General features: G+C 42.8%; 1 protein-coding gene across 1 annotated transcript in view; it reads right to left on the reverse strand.

Annotated features, from left to right (window-relative positions):
• Positions 1-12,251: 12,251 nt before the first annotated feature.
• Positions 12,252-25,777, reverse strand: part of MCUB (mitochondrial calcium uniporter dominant negative subunit beta) — a 65,639-nt gene continuing 52,113 nt past the window's right edge. Inside the window, exons 2-8 of the mRNA XM_069978514.1 lie at positions 25,046-25,115; positions 23,035-23,205; positions 22,577-22,681; positions 20,663-20,823; positions 18,993-19,196; positions 18,033-18,149; positions 12,252-12,390 (exon numbers count right to left, since the gene is read on the reverse strand). Coding sequence (XP_069834615.1) covers positions 12,313-12,390; positions 18,033-18,149; positions 18,993-19,196; positions 20,663-20,823; positions 22,577-22,681; positions 23,035-23,205; positions 25,046-25,115 — 906 coding nt within the window. The 3' untranslated portion in view covers positions 12,252-12,312. The remainder of the gene's footprint in view (positions 12,391-18,032; positions 18,150-18,992; positions 19,197-20,662; positions 20,824-22,576; positions 22,682-23,034; positions 23,206-25,045; positions 25,116-25,777) is intronic.

A 25,777-nucleotide genomic window follows, 5' to 3' on the forward strand; every position in this document is an offset into this window, starting at 1 on the left:
GGGGAGTTATATACTATGGGGGAGCACAGGGGAGTTATATACTATGGGGGAGCACAGGGGGCTATATACTATGGGGGAGCACAGGGGAGCTATATACTATGGGGGAGCACAGGGGGCTATATACTATGGGGGAGCACAGGGGAGCTATATACTATGGGGGAGCACAGGGGACTATATACTACTGGGGAGCACAGGGGTCTATATACTATGGGGGAGCACAGGGGGCTATATACTATGGGGAGCACAGGGGAGCTATATACTATGGGGGAGCACAGGGGAGCTATATACTACTAGGGAGCACAGGGGTCTATATACTATGGGGAGCACAGGGAAGCTATATACTATGGGGGAGCACAGGGGAGCTATATACTACTGGGGAGCACAGGGGAGCTATATACTACTGGGGAGCACAGGGGGCTATATACTACTAGGGAGCACAGGGGGCTATATACTATGGGGGAGCACAGGGGGCTATATACTATGGGGGAGCACAGGGGGCTATATACTATGGGGGAGCACAGGGGAGCTATATACTATTGGGGAGCACAGGGGGCTATATACTATTGGGGAGCACAGGGGAGCTATATACTATTGGGGAGCACAGGGAGCTATATACTATTGGGGAGCACAGGGGTCTATATACTATGGGGGAGAGCACAGGGGGGCTATATATTATGGAGAGCACAGGGGGGCTATATACTATTGGGGAGAGCACAGGGGGCTATATACTATTGGGGGAGAGCACAGGGGGCTATATACTATTGGGGGGAGCACAGGGGGGCTATATACTATTGGGGGAGAGCATAGGGGTCTATATACTATTGGAGAGCACAGGGAGGCTATATACTATTGGGGAGAGCACAGGGCGGCTATATACTATTGTGGGAGAGCACAGGGGGGGCTATATACTACTGGGGAGAGTGCACAGGGGGGCTGTATACTAATGGGGGAGCGCACAGGAGGGCTGTATATAACTGGAGGAGCACATGAGGGGCTATATACTACAGGGACACCTTAAAACTATGGAGGCACAGAGGGGTGTAACTATGTAGGAGTACAGAGGGGTGTAACTACTGTATAGGGGTACTACTGTATGTGTTGGAGCCTAAAATATTTGTCTGGCAGATTCTGGAGAGAAGATTCACAGCCGGGAGAAGACTTCAAGGTGGCCCAGGCTGGATGGAGAGAAAAAGAAAAGGTGACAGACTCGGAGAAGACGCCCCCGGTGAGTCACTGGATGTAACTGCACTCTGTTATAGGGTTGTAGTGTTAGGGGTCATGATGTGGCGGTATTATGTAATGGTATCATAGGTGATATCTTTCTGTTTTGTTTAGTGCAGTTTTTATGTAATATGTAATCACTGTATGGTGGAAATAGTGTTATAAGGTAACTACTGTATGTATTGGGGCTCTTGATACAGTGTGGGGGCAAATTCAGTACATTATACAATGTGCCGAAAGGGAAGGGGGGGCCCACTCTTGAGGGCTGTGCACTGGGCCCACCAATGTATTAAAACGGCCCTGCTCCTATACGATTATATATAATTCTGCACCATTTTTACACAATGTTAAGTCATACCCCCTTGTTAGCGGAACCATTTCGCTGGAACATATGCAAGATTGGTCAATAACATCCTACAACACTGCAGATATACTAGTTCCTGGACAACAAGAGGTTGTCCAGGTAAAATTAACTTTTCCCCTATAGACAGGATAGGGAAAAAGTAAGAGGTTGCAGGGGATCCGACCTTGGTAGCGCCATCAATCTCCATATCAGGCCCCTTGCTTCTGTGTTATGAATAGAACATTTTTTATGGAACATTTCCGCTGGAAAGAGCCAAGTAAGCACTTTTCTAGCTTACTCGGCTTTTTCTGGCAGCTCCATAGGAATGAATAGAGCCGCAGGTCACGTGCTGTACCTCTGCCTCTATTCAGAATAAAGAAGCCTGGAAAAAGGGAATCGGCAAGGGTACAGAGGTCGGACCCTCCACCCACAATCTCTTACTTTTCCCCTATGCTTTAGATAGGGGGAAAGTTAATTTTGCCCGGACAACCTCCTTAAGACTCGGAGTAAGCACAGATAAAGGTGTGAATGTATACTTTTAGGATATGTTCACACAATGTTTTCAACGGCTGTTATTTTAGACAGCTGTTGTTTAGCATACTTTGGCGGATATCATTGCAAAACACCCCTTGGTTCATTATTCAGGTTCAGGTTTAAAGGTGGGCCCTTTTAACACCCTTTTGGGTCTGGCTATTAAGAAGTTACATTGAATTTATAATTAAAAAGGCGGAATAATGGGCAGAAAATGAAACTAGTTGTGTGCAACTAAAAATAAAGTTCTGTAAACAGACGGCAATTTTTGCATTGACTTCAATGGGAATGAATGAAAATTGAAAACAATTGTGGCCGTTATTTCGCAAAAAAAAAAAAAACACATAGGGGGAGATTTATGAAACATGGTGTAAAGTGAAACTGGCTCAGTTGCCCCTAGCAACCAATCAGATTCCACCTTTCATTTTCCAAAGAGTCTGTGAGGAATGAAAGGTGGAATCTGATTGGTTGCTAGGGGCAACTGAGCCAGTTTCACTTTATACCATGTTTGATAAATCTTCCCCATAGTCTTTTGGGGAGGGAAAATTTGAAAATAAATTATAAAAAAAAAAAAAAAAAAAAAGTGCAGCTAAAGGAGGGCACAGAGGTAGCAGTCCTGGTATCTGTGGAAAGCCAAAGCCCCCTCTACTACTATAAATGACAGATTTACAGGCCATGTAAGCACTACATCTAATGACTCTGCTTTATGGCCGGCTGTGTAAATAGGCCCATCTGCTCCATATGCCAAGCATCAAGATGAAGGTCACTCGGGGACATCATGTAAATCAGAGAGAGCCACAATTGTTCCTTCCATTTATATGGGCACGTAGTACAGAACTCTTTTGTATGTAGTATTCCAGAAGAGCGAGCTCATTTTCTACCGCTGTAAAGTTTGGTAAGAACCAGTTATCATTTATAGAGAGAACATTCCACATATAACAAAAACTAATAAAATGTGGGCAGCATTTAACCTATGATCATAAATGTAAAGGCAGGTTACACGGACTACAGTGTATCATCCTGATGAAGTTTATGATGATGGCTTTATTTGGTCAGAGGATTTATTTATTTGATTCATCTGTACTTCTTAAAGGGGTTATCCGGGTAACAAAAGCAATATTCTAAACAATCCCCTTTTCCAATACCACCCTATGTCTAATATACATGTATAACCTATCTTGCACCCTTTCCCTGTTTTTTTTATCCTTATCTGCTCTGGATGTCGAAAATCTTTTTATCTATGTCCACTCTGACCATGCTCAGCTCCCTCTTCCCCCTCCCTTGGTAGTTACAGGACATGTGATCTCCTCTCTGGGGGCTGGGTTAGCTGTCGACTTGGAGACATTATTTGCATCATCTCCATGCACCTGTGCTGCTTCCATAGACTTACATGTGTCCCTGAGCCTAGGTTTCTGTAATATGAAGCGTTATAGTTCTATCTCTGCTTTCTGTCAGTGAATGTAGGCACATGTACCTGTCTTATGAATGTTCTTATAGTCTGGATGGAACTATATTTTCTTTTTTATTCACAGTCAGCAACAAATCACAGCAATCACTAAGCTCAAGGAGATTAGTGAAAAAATTCCAATAAATTCCAATAAACTACTCAAGCCCCCTAAAAATTTAAATATGCAAAAAAGGAGTCCGTGGAGCCTCGGTTGTGAGTCTCAAAACACGGGAATAGCCAGATATCCCTAGCCTGTTGCCAAGGGGTGCCTCCAGATGGAGAGAGCACCAAACCACCCTGATAAGTAGCCCCCTAAGTCCCAATAGGTTGTAAGTATTGGAACATAAATAGGAAACACCAGGGTGGCCCCTTTCATGTCAAAGTCGAACTCTGTTGCGAGTATTGCGACATGACAAGGGCGTACCAAAGCCAGACATCCATCCACAGACAGCTGTCTCAGGGTATTTGTTCCTCATCAGTGTAGAGCAGGATTCTGGCTAGTTGGGGCAATGACAAATCAACCAACAAATCACAGCAATCACTGAGCTCAGGGAGATCAGTGAAAAAATTCCAATGAAAAACTCAATCAAGAGTCTCCACTGATGCCCCCTAAAAATATAAATATGAAAAAAGGGGTCCGTGGAGCGAGTATCAAAACAGTCAGCAAGCAAAGATCTAAACTTACACTATACCCTCACCCCCGGTAAACAGATGGCCGTTATGCAGCACATGGCTACACCATGCACACGTCAGCTCTGCTACATCATCAGCTAGTATGGAATACATACTGGGGTGATGTCATGCAAAATTAATGAAAAAAATCATCAGATTACAAGAATGGCGCATAGTGATCCATACTGTGCATGAACTTGAATGTCACATACCAAGCCTGGGGCATCAGTGTTTACACAAAATGTCAGGAGACGTTATAACGCAGAACACTGAGCTACAAGCCAGACATCTCGCTGCAGGTGCTGCATTGACCTCCTGACACCACTCTCACAAGTTATGGTGCAAGGCAAGATGGCAATGGAGGCTGGAATAAGAGTCTATCCCCATCAGTGATGAGTTTTGTTTCTGGCAACGCCACTAAGAGGCCTTCACACCTTTGGGCCATGTTCACACAATGTAAGACACTGGCTGCCGGCCGTGTCACAGAACGGCCGGTGTCAGAGAAGGTCATCCTGACCGGTACTGCAGTACCGGCCGGATGATCTTAATTTTTGTTTAATTGGGATGCGGGCACACCTGTGTGTGTTCACATCCCAATTCAACGTTGCACACAATGGAGCGTGAGGCCGGTGCCACACACTCCATTTGGTGAGCTGACATGTCTGTGCGGCAACTATTCAATGACTAGCGGCCGCACAAAAATGTCAGTTTTTCGTGTGGCCAGTTGGAATCCCGGCCGGAGCGTATACTACGTGTATATGCTCTGTCCGGGATTTCATTCACATACAAAGTATCTTCTCCCTAAATCACGGCCGTTGTTGCAAATGCCGTGATTTATGCAAAAGATATGTTGTGTGAACACGGCCTTACAAGGTAATGTATAGTAGCCTGATCCCTCTAGTATTTATCCCAGGTACACTAATAGTGATTTGTTTGTGAAACCATTGGTGCAGCCATTTTTCCATGCTGCTCACGCTGCTGTATGCTAGAATATTTCTTATATTAAATGTAAGTTTTGTTTTACCCCTCAGCCCAGAATAACTCTAGTTATATACAGGGTTTCTGCTTTTGCTACAGTCAGTTTAAAGTGTCCCTGTCGTTATAACTTTTAAAGTCTAAATCAGCAGTAGATGTCATATAAAGCAAGTTTGCAATTTACATTCATCATTATTTTTTGTTGTTATCATGCTATAACACAAATCTGTACTTACCAGAAATCCAGGTCCAGTCTTCTGAAGATTTTTAGTCTTGTGCTGGTTCACAAAAAAAAACTAAACACATGAAGACCCAGCCAGTACTCCTTGAGAAAAATAGAAAATAATAATAATAATAATAATAATAATAATATTAACAACATAATGAATGTAAATTGCAAACTTGCTTTATATCACATCTACGGCTGATTTAGATTTTAAGAGTTATAACTACAATAAAACTTTGAAGACTATGTAGACTTGACCATTGGCAGAGTTTAGATGGTGTGACCAAGTCTAATGGGGACATTTAGGGTGACTACAGTATTCTTATGGGGATTGGTGGATATTTTATTCCAATATCTGATTTATTACATCATCTAAGTAAAAAGTCACAAAAAATTGCACAATGAATTGACCAGACTGGTACTGACCAGATGTAGGCCTGCACCTGTTTGTGCGACTTTTTAAAAAGTTGCAAATGATAAATTGGGCACTAATCCTGGATTATGCAAACTTTTGGGCGAATACTTAAAACAGGCAGATTAAAAAATTTTTATCTAAAAAACATTCATCTGTCAAATACCTGTTCATAAATAGAACTTAGATCTAAAATGGGTGAAAAATCCAATTATTCACCTAAAAATAGGTGAAAATCCCTTGATAAATTTCCCCCTATGTTTTCATTTATAGGCTATGTTCACGCTAAATAAAAATAAAAATAAAAAAAAGAGAAAAGACGTCAGTTATTACCGCATTCTAATTCACCTCAATGTAATGCATTGAAGTCAATGGAATGACGCATGTCCATTGCACACAGTGTGTTAAATAGCAGACGTTGTTCAGATGTTAAAATAATGATCATGACATTTTTTTGGACGTCTTTTGCAAACAGCGGACGTTATTTTTTAGTTGTTCACAGACAGTTTTTCTTTTTTCACCATACTTTGTCCCTTTTTACTAGGGATGGTCCGAACCTGCCGAGATTCGGGTTCGTATGAACTCGAACGCTCGGCAGCAGATTCCCGCTGTCTGCCCGCTCCGTGGAGCGGGCGGATACAGCGGGAGGAGCGCCTGGAAAACTGGGATACAATCTATGGCTATGGCTGTATCCCAGTTTTCCAGGCGGTCCTCTCGCTGGATCCGCCCGCTCCACAGAATCATTACCGAGGGTTCGGGTTCGTACGAACCCAAACCGAACTCGGTTCGGACCATCCCTACTTTTTACTATTAAATTCAATGGACATTTCAATTAAAGACACATCCAAAAGGCCGATCAGTTTACCTGACCTACAATAATGTACCAACAGCCGTAATTGCACTGACGGGGCGGCAAAACGTGAAATGACATCTGTTATTTTAAGTGTATAAATGGACAGGAAAAACGTTAAGTGAACATAGCCTTACACCGATTATTCTTTCTTTAACCCCTTCAAGACAGAGCCCTTTGATGCACTAAAGTCCGGGTCAAATTAATGCAATGTTCCTCCCCGCCTTCTAAGAGCCATAACGCTTTTATTTTTCCACCTACAGGGCTGGTTGGGGTGTCACTTTTTGCGCCATGATCTCTAGTTTTTATTAATATCATATTAGTGTAACAGAAACATTTTTATTAATTTTTTTCTGATGTATAATTTATTAAAATCAGCAATCCTGGTGTGTGTTTTTTTTTTCTCCCGTTTACGTCGTTTACCGTGCGGGAAAAATAATGTTATATTTTAATAGATCGGACATGCTACAATATGCAATATGTTTATTTATTTATATTTTTATTTTTATAATGGGCAAGGGGGTATTTTAAACGTTTATCGGGAGGGGGTTTATAAGGGTTTTTTAATACTTTAAAGAACTTTTTTATTACACTTTTTTTACACTTTTTATCACTGTAAAACATGCAATCAATAGATTGCATATACTGATCTATGCTATTACATAGCATAGCATAGATCAGTGTTATTGGCGATCTGTGCATAGAGCCTGCCTGAGAGCAGACTCTATACATGGATCGCCGATCCGACAGGACAGAGGGAAATGACTTACCCCAGCCTGTCGGCACAAGCGATCAGCTCCCGATCACTCAGTGACAGAAGCTTGTTCTGTCACTGAGTTCCTTAAATGCCGCGATCGCTATAGATTGCAGTGTTTAAAGGGTTAATGAGACGCAGCTGCGGTATCGCAGCTGCCTCTCATTACCTCCGGCCCCGGACACACTGATGTGTGCAGGACCGCTCTCACTGCAGCGGTCCCGCACATCTGAAGCCACTCAGTCAGGAATGTATATATACATGTTACTGACGGGAAGGAGTTAAATAAAACTGTAAAACCTCAATTAATAGGAACGTAATCTCACATTACAAGATGTCTGAGCTAAACAAATAAAATGTTTCGAATATCTGAGATGTTTCCTTATCGTGATTGACTGTAAATTGCCGTTATTTACAAGCTGGTTACTATGCCAAGTATACTAATCCTCTGTACCTTCTGACCAAATCTTCATGCCAACATTTGGTCAAATTATACATCTATGTTTTCCAGGCAGCCCTAGGGCCTCATCCATCTGCTCCAGGCTGTAGGGTTTAAATGGCGAGTGATCCGACCAGGTAGGACATTATTAAACTTGGACTTGAATGACTGGCACGCAGCAGACTTGAGAATAATAGTCCACATCTTAATGGCTACTCGTAGTTGCATTGCAAAGAACTGGAAAAGCACCCAGGCATCTTCATTAGCAGAAATAATTAACATGGTGAACTTTCTCTGGAAACAACTACGGCTATTAGAGGAATAACATCAAGCCAAAGAGCAGAAAAAGTGTGAAGGAAACGGACATAATACTCTGAGGATCATCCCCCTCATAGTTCGAACCATTAAAATGTAAATCTCGGGATGGCCATTACGAATTCTTATATAAAGGAACGCTAGCATTAGAATTGTACTGCAGACTAAACGTTTATGTGTAGAATTGTAGGTGATCACCCTGATCTAGGATATAAGAAAAGGTCAGTAGCATCTAGTTAAAGAGAACCGATCACGTTAAAAATGGCTACCAAGCTAAGGAAATGTGCTGATTAGAGAAGAGCAAACAGGGTTAGGGTCGATCCGAACTCGAACATTCGGTATTTGATGAGCTGGGGCTGCTGAACTTGGATAAAGCTCTAAGGTTGTCTGGAAAACATGGATACAGCCAATGACTATATCCATGTTTTCCACATAGCCTTAGGGCTTTATCCAACTTCAGCAGCCACCGCTAATCAAATGCCGAACGTTCGGGTTCGGATCGACTCCAGCAGGCTCCAGGTTCGCTCATCTCTAGTGCTGATACATCACCCAGCACACTTCCCATACATCTCCCTATATCCTCCGTCCCTGCAAAGGAAAACTTACTTTTACAGATTGGCGCACCGTATGGTGATGACCTCCAAGTAGTCATCTGAGCGGTGGGCTGTTGCAAGGTAGTCACATCCCCTGGGCAGTTCAGCAATGTAATCCCGCCCCTCTGGGCATGAGGGGTGTTACTCAATCGCCAGTGAAGCTGTGACGTCATCCAGAGATGTGCCGTAGTGTGTGATGAGAACGTCGGCACGCTGCTGTGCGCTATGGCACACCTCTGGAGGATGTCACAGCTTTGACATGTCAGTTGTTTGTGGCACCGCGAGAGATCCCGGCCGGAGCGTATACTATGTGTATACACTCTGGCCGGCATTCCTAGGCAGCAATGGACATATATTTTGGTATAAATCACGGCCGTTGTATAACGGCCGTGGTTTTACGAAAATATACGGTGTGTGAACATAGCCTAACAAAAAAAAAAATAATGTAAATTGGAAACTTGCTTTATACCACATCTACTGTTGATTTAGGTTTTGAAAGTTATAGGTACACTTTCATTTTGGATTTGTCTAATAGGACCCTTACACTTGTGCCATGATTTATTTATTTTTTTCCACATACATATGGTAATTTTTTTATTTTTTTTTTACACATCTTGAACTTTTTTCTTTTACCGTTTTACTTGTTGCACCCATATTCTTTACACTTTCCAATCACCTTACCATCCCTTCATATTTACGCTCTTTCCTAAACAGCAAAGTCCTTGCCTCAGCCACACCCACCATCTCCTAGTGTCACATTCTTCAGTGAAAACCTAGTCTTAAAATACTTAACTCTACACTGGACAATATACTAGACTTTTTCAGGAAAATCTAATTCCACTTGTTTTTAGTGGATGATCATAATGGTTTTTATAGAATTCTTAGGAGGTTTAAAAAAATAAAATAAAAGATTTTAATCGGAGTACCCCTTTAATATCTATATACGTTAGAAAAGAAAAAATACAGGAGTTATGGAAACTAAGAACAGGCAGTTCAGCTGTTGTCATAATCCCATTGACCTCCAGCCGCAGCCACCAGGCTGGAGGGGGTCAGAGGTCCTCTGTATTAACAATAGAGGTGAGTTCAGGAGTTGGCACCCCATCTATCCTGTGGATATGCCAGACATGAATAAGATGGAAGAGCTGCTATAACAGCTGGAGGTGTTACATAGAATCACTAAGGAATGAGATGTGCTGTAATAAGATGACGGCCGTATTTCTAGGGTGCCGCTCCACATGACAGAACGGCCCGGGATGCAGGTTCTGATTGTGTTATACAACATTTTCTGCCACTTGCCGACTACTAGAGGTCAGGATGGGAATCACTGGGATTACTGGAGCAGAAAATTAAAATGCAGCTGGACTGAAAGCCGCTTTGTGCCGAGGAAAGATCTCCAGCAATTAGGAGAGAGAAAACACCAACAATAACGCTCCGCTCCTCTTCAGAATCACTGGAGTGATGGCGGGTCATGTATAATAGGGCATTTATATCATGTGGGAACCTCCATGTACTCAGGAATAGACAGCAGCAACCAAAGCTGTGAGTGACAGCTGCATAATACTTCCACTTACACACAATGTATGGGATGGTGGGATAGGGACCTGAAATTACTGACAACATCTTAACTACTTAAAGGGGAAGACCGGCGAAAATTTTTATTAAAGTGTTGTATTTCCCTCCAAAAGTTATACAAATCACCAATATACAATTACACGAAATGCTCAAGTGTTTTTTTGTTCCCTGCACTTACTACTGCATCAAGGCTTCACTTCCTGGATAACATGGTGATGTCACTTCCTGGATAACATGGTGATGTCACTTCCTGGATAACACATTGATGTCACTTCCTGAATAACACGGTGATGTCACTTCCTAGATAACATGGTGATATCACTTCCTGGATAATAAGGTGATGTCACGACCCGACTCCCAGAGCTGTGCGGGCTGTGGTTTCTGGAGAGGATGATGGCAATTTAAATACAAATTTGGAGCCGATCTAGAATCGCAGGTCTATACTTTGCACTTCTTTATTATAGGATATGGATTTCATATTGATACAAGTTTACTTGCTTCATACATCCCCCTGTTATATCACTATGGACACTATTTTTGTATTCTGCTTCAAGGTTTCTATGCACCAAAGGTAGAGGATTCATGAAGCTTCCTATTCATGCTTGTATAAGAATAAGATATATGAAAGCATTTTATGTGGGTTTGAACCTTATTAGCACTAAACATTAAATCTACATTTCACATACGTTATTTTATAATCCCGTTTGGCTCAATCAGTCATAACAATATACTTAATATAGATAAGATATAATATATAATAAGATAACATTTAAGCATCTTCTCTTTTATCAGTATTTATAAATATTTTGTTTCCACAACGAGTCTGTTCTTGGGATTATGCCACTAGTGTGATTTTACGGGAATGGGAAAATTAAAGGAGTATGGCTCCATCTGCTGGTCATCATGTAGTAGTGTTATACAATAACATACAGCAGTGTTTTTCCAGGTCAAACACTAAACTAAGCTCTCTAAAATTGTGGGCTATTGATATCAGAAGATATGATGTTACTAGAGATCCTGTTGTTGTTTTCTCCCCGTGGACCAGTCTTTTTTGTTCCCCCATGTGTGAGGTGACTGCATTGCACACACAGAATATCTTAAAGGGGTTGTCCAGCGAAAATCTTTTTCTTTCAATTAAACTGAAATCATCAAGTTATATAGATTTGTAATTTACTTCTATTAAAAAAAATCTCAAGTCTTCCCATACTTCTTAACTACTGTATGTCCTGCAGGAAATGTTGTTTTATTTTCAGTCTGACACAGTGCTCTCTGCTGACATCTCTGGCCGAGACAGGAACTCCCATAGAAAACCTCTCCTGCTCTGGACAGTTCCTGTCTCGGCCAGAGATGGCAGCAGAGAGCACTGTGTCAGACTGAAAATAAAACATTTCCTGCAGGACGTACAGCAGCTAATAAGTATGGGAAGACTTGAGATTTTTTTAATAGAAGTAAATTACAAATCTATATAACTTTCTGACACCAGTTGATTTGAAAGAAAAAAAAAAAAAAAAAGATTTTTGCTGTAGGACTTCTTATAGGACTTTGTGGTGCCAATCATGTTACTTGTACTATGAATGTAGGTGGTGCGTCCGTCAATCAAGGCGGATAATACCAGACACCGTAAAGACACGGCCCCAACTATAAAGGTTTTAGGAGGTTCTTTATCATTCAAAGCATCAATCTAGAACAATCTACAGAGACATACGCTGCTGAATAGGAATGTGCTTTAGAAATACCCGAGAACCAGCGACTGTATCCATGAACAGAGTTTCTTGATGAAGCAATGTTCTTTCATTATAGAAAACACTAGTGTGGGTGTCTAGTGAAACAATACAAGAATAAGTCTCCCTCCTGCCATGTAGGTTTTATTGAGGTCTCTGGGAGTGATCAAAAGATTCAAGTTTATTTTACAAATTTATTTCAAGCATGAAAAATGATCTCTACTGCATAAAAAATGTAAATCTATTGCCCCTCGTGGAGTTGTTCAATGGGTAATTTCAGCTGCAGAGGACTTCTCAGCCGCCTCAGGCTTTTCTCAGTCTATGAAAGAAAAAGGAGAGATCTTGTTAAATATTATACAGCTCTGAACATAATAAAGAAGTCATACTTACCTGTCCCCATGCCCCTACATTGCAGTGTCACCGCTCATGGACCCCTGTAGCTCCCAATCCAGCGTCATCACAACCCAGCTCAGAGATGTCCACTTAGCCAATCGGTGATTAATGTGGGACATCTCTACAGTCACTGACTGGCTGAGCGGGTAGTTCCTGCCGAGACAGGGAGCTGGGAGAAACAGGAGGCCAAGATCAAGGACAGGTAAGTATAGCTTCATTATTAGTCTACCACCATCCCCTGCCCCCCTGGATTTCTTATTTTCTTCTGAGTTCTGTGTAATTTTCAAAGGCCAAAGGTAACCCCTCTGATTTGTGTTTTTATTGCTTTTTGTAATTTACTACCCGTTAAACATCATTTTTAAACCCTTTGGTTTTGTCATGTAGCCTTCTTGCTTATAGCCCCATTTTAACCCCTTCCTGCAGAAGAACGTACCGACACGTCCTGCTGCGGGTGGAGAGGTTCAGAGAGTTATGCAAGTTGCTTATAGTTGTAATCGTACAGACTTGAAAAATCAGCCCGGGGGGAAGGGGTTAAAGGGCTCATATGGACTTTGAAAACTGATGATTTATCCTCAGAACAGGTGATTAATGTCATATTGTTGGAATTCTATTCAGCTTTTTTAAGGGGCTACATCTGGTACACCTAGCACAGCTACCATAGAAAGTACAGCATGTGCTAATACATATAATCATATATCATTTTTTTAAGGGGGGTTATCAGGATAGGTTAGAGCAAGTGCTGCAGAGTGTGTGTGTGTGTGTGTGTGTGTGCGTGCGTGCGTGCGTGCGTGCGCGCGCGCAGGGCCGCCGATAGGGCAGTACAATTGGTACTGCCGTATGGGGCCCGGACCCTAAGAGACATGGGGGGGGGCCCGCCGGCCGCTGCCCCCCGTCCGCTACGGTAGGGGGGCCCGCACGGCCCCCCTTGCCACCTGTTTTTGAGCATCCCGAGAAGCTGCGGCCACGCAGCTTCTCGGGATGCACTGATCGCTTTGATGTTCCGCCCGCACAGTGAGCGGGCGGAACATTAAAGCGATCAGAATACAGGAGCAGGACCTGTCAGCATCCTCCTCCTGTATTCTCTCCCATAGGCTGCCGGCACTTCATACCAGCAGCCTATGGGAGGCCGGGCCGTGACCTCTCCGGCAGGTGTGATCATGTGACATCATCACGCCTGCCGGAAGTCCCGTCCCTGCGGCTCGCAAGATGGAGCCCGAAGAGGAGGAAGAGCTGCTGCCTGCAGCCACAGCGCGGATTAGGTGAGTAGGATGTTTGTTTTTTTAGGGGGACCTCTGGGGGCATTATTAGTGTATGGGGGCACCTCTGGGGGCATTATTAGTATATGGGGGCACCTCTGGGGGCATTATTAGTTTATGGGGGCACCTCTGGGGGCATTATTAGTTCATGGGGGGCACCTCTGGGGGCATTATTAGTATATGGGGGCACCTCTGGGGGCATTATTAACTCATGGGGGCATCTCTGGGGGCATTATTAGTGCATGGGGGTACCTCTGGGGGCATTATTAGTGCATGGGGGTACCTCTGGGGGCATTATTAGTGCATGGGGGCCACCTCTAGGGGCATTATTAGCTCATGGGGGCACAGCAGGGAATCCTACATACAGGGGGCACAGCAGGGAATCCTACATACAGGGGGCATCCCACACAGCGCAGTTACTATGGGAGCCTACAGGGGGGAGAAAGGAAAGGAAGTTGCTAGAAATGTGCGGAGCCTAAATTGTTTGTCTCGCAGGTTCTAAAGGGATGAAACGTATCTGGAAGGAATCATCCTGGAGGTCTGGGCCGGATGGAGAGGAAAAGGGAAAGTGACGCCTCAGATCAAAGAAGACGTCACCTGTGAGTCACTGTATGACGGTTTTCTTATTTTGTAGAACACCATTTAGTAGGGGCTCCCCGAGGTGACAGCTACTACATTATCTGTACTCAGAGATATCACTGTGTTATCTGTTGTGTTACATAGGACTGCAGGTGACAGCTACTACATTATATGTACTCAGAGATATCACTGTGTTATCTGTGGTGTTACATAGGACTGCAGGTGACAGCTACTACATTATATGTACTCAGAGATATCACTGTGTTATCTGTGGTGTTACATAGGACTGCAGGTGACATCTACATTATCTGTACTCAGAGGGATATCACTGTTATCTGTGCTGTTACATAGGACTGCAGGTGACATCTACTACATGATCTATACTCAGAGATACCACTGTGTTATGTGGTGTTACATAGGACTGCAGGTGATATCAGGTGATTTCTCCAGGTTGCAGAAGTTCAAACTTCATCGTGCCCATGTGTGCTGGTGTCTGTATACATGTGTGCTGGTGTCTGTATACATGTGTGCTGGTGTCTGTATACATGTGTGCTGGTGTCTGTATACATGTGTGCTGGTGTCTGTATACATGTGTGCTGGTGTCTGTATACATGTGTGCTGGTGTCTGTATACATGTGTGCTGGTGTCTGTATACATGTGTGCTGGTGTCTGTATACATGTGTGCTGGTGTCTGTATACATGTGTGCTGGTGTCTGTATACATGTGTGCTGGTGTCTGTATACATGTGTGCTGGTGTCTGTATACATGTGTGCTGGTGTCTGTATACATGTGTGCTGGTGTCTGTATACATGTGTGCTGGTGTCTGTATACATGTGTGCTGGTGTCTGTATACATGTGTGCTGGTGTCTGTATACATGTGTGCTGGTGTCTGTATACATGTGTGCTGGTGTCTGTATACATGTGTGCTGGTGTCTGTATACATGTGTGCTGGTGTCTGTATACATGTGTGCTGGTGTCTGTATACATGTGTGCTGGTGTCTGTATACATGTGTGCTGGTGTCTGTATACATGTGTGCTGGTGTCTGTATACATGTGTGCTGGTGTCTGTATACATGTGTGCTGGTGTCTGTGTGTGAGATCAATTCTACAGAACTGGCTCATATATCTCATTTTCCCCAGTGGCTTAAAATGTAACCTCTGTTATACAGTTATAAAATTGTAGAACCTAAATGTGAACAAGGTGCAATTCAAATAGACACTTACTTGTATAGCTGTCTCTTGTGCTCTGTATGCAGTGCATTATATTCACCCTTGCAACGTACAATTTATAGCGTGTCTACAAGCCCAGCGGGGCTCATTATGATGGAGACTAAAACTTATACAAGAGTGGGGTAGGGGTTCCCCTGTATTCAGAATGCTGTTGAGTGCTAGGCAATGCCCCGTCTGGGATTATTGAATTTCGAGGGTCTATGCAGAGCAGGATAAAGACACCTCTGCTGCACAAACAGGATCTCCTAGAAAGCGTTCTCACCGCCATGTATTCGCTATCACTGTCTTGGGTGAGCTAAACTAGTCTGCCTGGGGGGGGGGTGATTTGTATATGCTCACTAACATGGAACAGCCTAATTATATTAGCCTTATCAACATATTCTATGTTAGTGAGCATACCGGGGGGGGGGATATTGGTGAACATATACAAATCAAACAGCCCCCCAGACCCTTGAAATTCAATAACCCCAAACGGGGCATTGCCTAGTACTTAACAGCATTCTGAATACAGGGGAACCCCTACCCCACTCTTGTATAAGTTTTAGTCTCCATCATAATGAGCCCCGCTGGGCTTGTAGACACGCTATAAATTGTACGTTGCAGGGGTGAATATAATGCACTGCATACAGAGCACAAGGGACAGCTATACAAGTAAGTGTCTATTTGAATTGCACCTTGTTCACATTTAGTTTCTACAATTTTATAACTGTATAACAGAGGTTACATTTTAAGCCACTGGGGAAAATGGGATATATGAGCCAGTTCTCTAGAATTGATCTGAACCAAATTATACCTCCCAGCAAGGCGTGGGGCGAACACACAATTTTTTTTTTTTTTATTAATGTGGGGGGCCCAGACACTTTGGTTGTATGGGGCCCCGAAATTCCTGATGGCGGCCCTGTGTATGTGTGTGTGTCTCGATAGATAGATAGATAGATAGACAGACAGACAGACAGACAGATGTTATGCACACAGCACTCAAGGAAAATAAGGCTTGCTAGGTACCAGCGGTCCCACCTTGATCCACAGGTGTCTAGATAGATAGATAGATAGATAGAGACAGACAGGCTGCAGCACTTGCTCTAACCTATCCTAAGCTGCCATAAAATCTGTCACATTACGTTTCATGAATGTGATTTCTTGAAATTTTGTATTGCAGCTGAAGTGACCCAAGTGAATGTAGGAATAAATTCATAAATCACAATTTACTATTTGGTACCTATATACTCATATTTGTCATTTACTTACTATGCTAAAGCGCAACTTCTATTGTATCTTTTAGTTATAAAATAATTTTAAAAAACCTCAAGCGGCTTCTAATGACTTACTATAACACGCTGCCAGCTGGCAACAGCATTCAGTGACTATGCAATCTGCTCCATACGCCTGCAGGTAAGCTCCTTGCAGATATACTGAAAAGTGGGCGGTATTTAAAAAGTCTACAAAGCTTCCACCTAGCATGTATTCTGTCATTTCTTCCAAGACAGATCACGATTCTTACCAGTTGCTTCTAGTAACTTATGCACCATTTCCCCCATGTGCCATATTGTGACACTGGGGAGATAGCAAAGACAACAGATTATTCTATCCATCTTCATATACTGTGGGATACCATCAAATATATTCTATGTATACTGTGGTAGGCCCGAAGCCTAGCCTTATGGGTGGAATAGACTAAACAGTCAATTTTGACTATATCCAGTGTGTATGATACAATATAGTGGCAATTTAAGGGGCACTAAAAGGACGAAAAAGAAACCTAATGTAACCAAAGGGAGGCAAGGTGTCTTCGGCAGGATAAAAAAATACAAAAAACAACAACTTTGTAATGTAATCTGTGCAGTGACAATACAGTGGTAACTTGGTTTAAGAGTGTTTTGGAGCTCACAGGTTTTCAAAATTGTGACTTGGTTTAAGAGCATTGCTTTGGTTTAAGAGCTTCCTGTTCTGGATGGGAGCGCGAGTGGAGGAGCGGCATGGTCTGCATAGCGGGGTCTACAGCTCTGTACTCTGACCCAGGAAGTCTCCCTCACCTTCCAAATCATAGCAGATCAACTTCAGGCTGGGGCTTACATCAGGGGACAGGACTGTGGAGGTAATCTCTCCATAGCTGTAACCCCTCTCTCCCTGGACAGAGAGTGCTGCATGTATGTGCCCACATCTGTCCTGCTCATTCCTTCATGCTCCCTGCAGTCTCTGTCAGCCCTTGTGTTTCCCATCCTCTCCATTACTGTACAGTAATTTATAATATCACAGATTCTGCTGTTTCTTAATCTTTGTTTCATCTGTTTTACATGTTATTCAGAATAATAAATCATTATTTTTGGGGTGTGGAACCAATTGTCTGCATTTCTATGATTTCTTATGGGAAAATTTGCTTTGGTTTAAGAGCAGATTTGGATTACAAGCACCATCCCAGAACGAATTATGCTCGTAATCCAAGGCACCACTGTACTTCTATAAAATCCTGAATAAGATATTGTATATTGAATGGTCTATAAACCTCTGCAAACTCGTTCTTCAACCTATTGTACTTTTCAACATCAAATTTCTTCACTTTGGCTTTTTTGTAGAAGATATGTAGGAACTGTCGGTCAGTGACTTCTGGATAAACATAGTCCTGCAACAAAAACATAGATATATAAATGGCTGGAAAAAAAAACAACACAAATTCTTTAATAAACGTCCCACACTTGTTTTCCAGATGGCATACTGAGCCTAATTTGGTTTTCCTAAGTTAAAGAGGTACTCCGGTGAAATTTTATCTCTTTATAATCAACTGATGCTAGAAAGTTATATAGATTTGTAATTAACTATTTAAAAATTCCAAGCATTCCAGTACTTATCAGCTGCTGTATGTCCTGCAGGGGGTGGTGTATTCTTTCCAGTCTGACAAAGTACTCTCTGCTGCCACCTCTGTCCATGACAGGAACTGTCCAAAGCAGGAAAGGTTCTTCCTAGGTATTTGCTACTGCTCTGCATAGTTCCTGTCTCGAGCAGAGGTGGCAGCAGAGAGCACTGTGTCAGACTGGAAAGAATACACCACTTCCTGCAGGACATACAGCAGCTGATGATTACTAGAAGGCTTGATATTTTTAAACAGAAGAAAATTACAAATCTATATAACTTTGATTAAAAAAAGTTTAAAAGCAAAAAAAAAGTACCCCTTTAAGTGTTGATGAACAACAGTATACGGCCTCATAAAATGTTATGTATAGGAAGAGTGCCTGTGACTAAGAAAATCCATTATAATAGCAAACCTGCAGGTGTTCCAACTAGATTCTGAAGACTTTTCATACAATTTATATATATATATATATATATATATATATATATATATATATATATACACACTTTAAAGTGTTCATGACATACCATTTTAGAGGTATATATATATATACACTTTAAAGCGTTCATGACATACCATTTTAGAGGTATATATCATAAATAAAAATGAGCTTACCAGTTTAGTTAGAAGGAAGTAAGCGTAGAAAGCGATGGCACTTCCATAGGTAATGAAGTAAGTAACTGGTTCCATGATATCCCAAGAGTAGACCCACCAGGTCAACCAGGCTAGAGCGCCTCCCTGTGTAGAAAGGTACGCCAACCCAACCCACTTGAGACGTGTAGTTCTGGCCTCAGCTACAGCCATTATACTCCTCTTCATCTAAAAGAAAGTTCATAAAAACACCCATTATTATCACATAAAACATTCTGCCTATGGTAACACATGCCCGGTCTGGGGTCTTGATCAGCATTAGATTTTTTTTTTTTTTTCCAAACTACACAACAGAAAGAGAAGACTAGTATTTTGTAAAATAATCCAGACATCTGGTTAGTTTATATAGTATTTGGCCACATATGTAGGAGCTAAAAGAAACCTGTAACACAATAAAAAGAATGGCTCAGTGTGTAGGCAGATTTTGTTCTTGTTTTAGAGCTGGAGCCGTCAAGCAGATTAAGATATAGTTTTATAGAAGATTGTCGGCAGAGAAAGACAACTGGGTCCATCTAGTCAGCCCTTTTAGTATTTCCAGTGGGGCACAATTACAAAGACCTGCATACTCATACTCAGTCTTAAATTAGGCCCCGGCCCAAATTGCCCTGCTGGATTCAATAAGAAGCACACACCTCTTCTGGTCTGACCTGCGCCTGCCGTGTGGCAGGTACAGAAATCTACACCTACACCAAGTGGTACCTTGGTTTCAGAGTAACTTGGTTTAAGAGCTCACAGATTTTAAAAAAATGTGACTTGGTTTAAGAGCATTGCTTTGGTTTAAGAGCTCCCTGTACTGGGTGGGAGGGGGAGTGGAGGAGGGGCATGGTCTGCATAGCTGGGTCTACAGCCCTGTACTCTGACCCAGGAAGTCTCCCTCACCTTCCAGATCCACTTCAGGCTGGGGCTTGCATCAGGGGACAGGACTGTGGAGGTAATCTCTCCATAGCTGTAACCCCTCTCTCCCCGGACAGAGTGTGCTGCATGTATGTGCCCACATCTGCCCTGCTCATTCCTTCATGCTCCCTGCAGGCTCTGTAAATCCTGATTGGTCCATGCAGAACACACCCCTCCCTCACTGCTGTCATGTGACCACACAGACCTCTGACAGCTGCCCTGCTTCTCTATTCCAGCATGTTTTACTACACTACTGCATTATGGGGATCTGCAGTTCCATCCTGTATCTACAAACTGCTGCTGTGTTATCAGGTTTATGCACTTACTATACATTACACTCCACATGCTGATTGCTATACTTTACAGTAACTTATAATATCACATATTCTGCTGTTTATAAATGTTTGTTTCATTTGTTTTACATGTTATTCAGAATATAAAATCATTATTTTTGGGGTGTGGAACCAATTGTCTGCATTTCTATGATTTCTTATGGGAAAATTTGCTTTGGTTTAAGAGTGGATTTGGATTACAAGCGCAGTCCCGGAACGAATTATGCTCTTAATCCAAGGCACCACTGTGTATATATATTATTATATATATATATATATATATATATATATATACACACACACACACACACATATGGAAAAAAAGAAAGAAAGAAACAGCAAAAAATGACACCCTACTACTTTTCTATGACCACTAGAGAATACAGAAGATTACATCCATTTACTGACCTCCTCTAATGGCTGTAACTCTTCCTTCAGGCGTTCCAGCTTTTGGAGAAAACGTTGCTCTTTTTGGAGCAGGTATTCATCATAGTAGAACACAGTATGCAAGTCTTGAACCATACATTTAATTGGGTCCAGTTGCTCAGAGTACTCAGTCTGCAGATTTTCTGAAAGGACAATAAAAAAAAAAAAAAAAAAAAAGACAAAATGACTTGGATATAATATCTTGTCAAAATAATGATTGTTTGACTATTGTATAATTTTTGTTTCCAATATGAGACGATGCATGACAGCTAAAGCACATTCAGAATGAACAGCTGCCATGAGAGGCAACACATGTGGCTGCAGGATGTCCTGCATGTATCACTACTAGGCGTGACCGACCGTCATATGTGATGACTCCTCAGACCATCACACCACCAGGGGGCAGTGTGTCTGTCCACACACAGTAGTTTAGGCAGGGTGGAAGCGGTCACCATGATGCTCCAGTCACTGATTTGCTGAGTGGCCAGTCCAACAGCTGGGACATGCCTCTCCCCTCCCCGAGTCGTGACATCATCACAACTTGGGTTAAAATGACTTCCAGCAAGGCTCCCGAGACTGGTCCTGCCACTCACCACGGGCACCGGCAGAGGTAAGCTGGTTCTTGTAATTAATTTCCCCCCTGCCAGATTTTATAATCCGCCAGACTTCCCCTTTAAAGGTGACAGCCAATATGCCACAATAAAAATGTGTGCACAGATGTCCCAACTAAACTTTTAGACAAACCAATTGATGGATCAGCCATAACATTAACATCAGATGAAGTGAATAATATTGATCATCTTGTGGTGACGGCACTTCTCAAGGTGTGCAACATACAAGGTAGCAAGAGCACAGACAGTTCTTGAGGTTATTGTGTCGGAAGCAAAGAAAATGGGCAGGTGTAATGATCAGTGTGCTACGAAAATCAGACGGAGATTCTGAGCGAAACCCCCACTCACAGACTCTGCTCGGAATCCCGCCTGCTATCTGTTTCAATGGGATGCCTCAAGCGCCTCCGCCCTCCATGCCGCTTTGCTCACAGAACTGACATTGAGGCAGCCTTGTAATCCTTGAAAAATCATGTGAATGTTCCTTTGACAAATAACACCAAATTCTAAACATTGTTGCAAAAAAAGTCCATTCCCTTCATGGCAGCAGTGTCTCCTGATGGTGGATTTGTCTGGCAATGTCCAGGAATTGGTTAAGAAACATGACAGAAAGTTATCTGTGCTGACTTGGCCTCCAAATCCCTGGATATTTATCTGTAGGTTGTGCCGGAAAAATAAGCTTTATTCATGGGGACCCCACCTACAACTTGTACTACAACTTAATGGGGTAATGGGCTGTAAGAAGCGCCCGACTCCCCTCGCTCCTCATCAGCCAATCAGTGGTGCCCTGCACTGATTGGCTGATGAGGAGCGAGGGGAGCCGGGAACAGTTTTTCCCCTATCCACAGGAAAAGGGAAAAGTAGGAGATCGCAGCCAGTGTAGGGGCGGGTTCGACCTCTGTACTCCCCACTAATCTCCGTATTGGGCCCAGACAGCTTCTGTATTATGAATAGAGCTGCGGGTACGGCACATGATCTGCAGCTTTATTCATTCCTAAGGAGCCAACGGAAAAAGAGCCGAGTACCGAGCTCTTCCGGCGTACTCGGCTCTTTCCATTGCTCCATAGGAATGACTAGGGCTGTGGTTCATGTGCTGTACTTGCGGCTCTATTCATAATACCCGCGGCTCTATTTAGAATACAGAAGCGATACCGAAATCGGCTGGGGGTACAGAGGTCGGACCCCCCCATGATCTCCTACTTTTCCCCTAACCTGTGGATAGAGGAAAAGTTCATTTTCCTGGAATCCCCTTTCAAGAAATGAAGAATGCTGTTAGTAGATCACTTACCCATAGGAGGAGGCCTGACATAATGTGTTGCTTTGTTTATAACAAGCTGAAAATCATTCTTCAGTAAGTCATTCATCAGCGTTCCAGAAGAAAACTTTGTCCCATCTGAAGGTGAATGGTAAGATGTTATTTCATATATATATATATAATATATATATATATATATATATATATATATATATATATATATATATATATATATATATATATAGACTATATATGCTAGACTTTGTGCCTAAAGTGAGAACCTGAACATGGCATCTATGACCTTACGGCACCAGTTGGGAAACAGATCACGATGAGCAGCAAATGTAGCTTGCAAATGTAACATGGTAGTAGATGCAAAATACTATTCATATTATCCAGATATCAAACAGATACTAGTAGTCCTATGTATTTCACTACAATATTATATAGAAAAAAAAAAAAAAGGAAACTCCTCTATGAAAACTGTTCACCTGCTGATATGGCGGCTAGCCTGTCAATTCCTTGGTCCTCCTTCTGGATGTCCTTTAAAAACTGCCCCAAGGTTGTGCTCATGGGCTTGATGGTGAACTGGCAACGTTCATTTCGAGATGGTAATGTGAGCGTAACAACTGGGAGCCCATGGTTGTACTGAATGGTGACATCTAAAAAGACAATAAAATCCAATACAACAGGATATATTAGCACAAATAATTCTCTAGTAAATATCCTGTCGGTCTAATGTGCATACATACATGAATGTGGATCTCACTATGCAAAATGGCATCATTATGGTCTTCATAAAATATATTACCATTACCCAGGCTTTGAGAGACTAGCAAATACCCTTTTGTAAATATGCAGGACATATCCATTAATAATGAGGGACATTGGTTGATGTGATACTGGGGGGGAAAACAACTCATCATGAAACTACATTTATTTTATTTTTATAACTAGAATATTGTCCAAATGGGATTTATTTTATCCTTTAAGCCAGGGGTGTCAAACTCCGGCCCTCCAGCTGTTGCAGAACTACAGTTCCCATCATGCCTGGACAGCTTAAAGGGGTTATCCAGTGCTACAAAAACATGGCCACTTTCCCCCTACTGTTGTCTTCAGTTTGGGTGCAGGTTTTGAAACTTAGTTCCATTGAAGTAAATGGAGCTTAATTGCAAACTGCACCTGAACTGGAGACAACAGTAGGGGGAAAAGTGGCCATTTTTTTGTAGCGCTGGATAACCCCTTTAATTGCAAACCGCACCTGAACTGGAGACCAGAGCGATGCTGTCTTGGAAGAAAGTGGCCATGTTTTTGTAGCACTGGATAACCCCTTTAAGCTTTGTCTGTCCAGGCATGATGGAAACTGTAGTTTTGCACCAGCAGTAGGGCTGAAAGACCGCTGTGTGTATGTAATGCAGCCGCCCCCTTAACCCCTTCGGCTCCCGCTGTCCCCATACATTACCTGGCTCTGGCTGCACGGGGTCCTGGGGTCCCGCTCTGCCGCCCAGCCAATTAGTGTGTTGCCCAGCCGCAGCCACTGATTGGCTGGACAGCAGAGCAGGACCCCGGGACCCTGTGCAGCCAGAGCCAGGTAATGTATGGAGACAGCGGTGCGAGACCCGAAGGGGTTAAGGGTCTTTCAGACCACTGCTTGTATGTAGTGATAGGGGTTTTATGGACAGAAATACAGAACAGCGTCACTCCTGTCCTCAGTTTGGGTGTGGTACTGCAGCTCAGTTCCCTGTTAATGGGGCTGAGCTGTAATACCACACACAACCTCAGCTCAGCTGTGGTGCTATTTGCTATGGTTTCTGTAATCCTGGATAACCACTTTAAAGTGAATAGGCCTCCCACAGTATACATTGGCATACCATTCTGCCAGTATACCAAAATATACAACACATACAACACTTTTGCAATGTGAACACAGCCTTACAGGCCAGTGATCGCTGAGTCTAATAAAAACGCACTTAGATAACTCTTCTCTACCAATAACAATATTCCTTAAAATACTAAGGCCAATGTGCTATAATAACAAGATTACAGCAGGCTATTGTGCTAGATTCTTGTAGAGTTCCAGTGCATGCTCCAGGCCACATTACTATGCATCATTTACAATATGCAAATAGCTCCGCTCCAATGGGAAGAAAACTATCTGATAAAAACTAAACCTGAGTCTCACCCAAAAGTAAAAGTCACCCATCTGTACGCTAATGTTTCAAGGCTTTCTTCTTTTTGCCTAATTTTTCTCTATGGCACGCTGCCTATAAATAAGTCTCCATACACTTCTGTATCTTTTATAATCTCCATACCCCCCCCCCGTTCTGTGTTTTATAATCTCTATACCCCCTCACCCTGTTCTGTATCTTTTATAATATCCATACCCCCCCCCGTTCTGTATGTTTTATAATCTCTATACCCCCTCACCCTGTTTTGTATCTTCTATAATCTCCATATCCCCCCCCCCTCTCTGTATCTTTTACAATGTATATAACCACTTACCACTAGAGGGCGCCTGTGTGCTGTAAAAAACCCCACTGCACAGCTGCAACCTAAGTCTTACATTTCTTGCCTGTAAAAGAATAAGAGAAAGTTAGATTGCATACAAATAAAAATAAAACAATCTGCACCGCTTTAAGAAAAGCCAGTTGAATGAACACAGAATTCAGTTCCCAAATAGCATAGTGCTGAGATAATGCTGGATGCCTCATTTAGGGTGCCTTCACACACACCGGATCCGCTGCGGATTCACAGCGAAACCCCTTGCGAATCCAGTGTCAGTGCATCCCTATGAGAATACATACTCGCAGCAGGATTGACAACACCCCCTCCCCGCTCCGGCGGTTCCCGGCGTCTGATTGGCTGAGTGGGACGTCCTGACGAAAACCCCCGAAGCAAGCCTGAGCGGGGAGGAGGTGATGTCAATCCCGCTGCAAGTATGCATTCTCATAGGGATGCACTGACACTGGATCTGCAGGGGGTTCGCTGCGAATCCGCAGCGGATCCGGTGTGTGTGAAGGCACCATAAAGTGTATGCTGTGGGCTCATATAGATCAGCTGGGTTATGCCTGGGCGGCAGGCAATCTTGCCAAACTGGTCGAACATCCATGGCCAAGTACAACAAGGCTGCCCGTAGTGTCTTCATGTCAATCTCAGAGACATCAAACGTCACCACTGATGCCAATGGATACACAAACTGCTCTTGTTGAATCAGTCTTGTTACCTGTTCCCCTG

This window comes from Dendropsophus ebraccatus, chromosome 7 (assembly GCF_027789765.1).
Source record: "Dendropsophus ebraccatus isolate aDenEbr1 chromosome 7, aDenEbr1.pat, whole genome shotgun sequence".
In the NCBI taxonomy this organism is placed as follows: domain Eukaryota; kingdom Metazoa; phylum Chordata; class Amphibia; order Anura; family Hylidae; genus Dendropsophus; species Dendropsophus ebraccatus.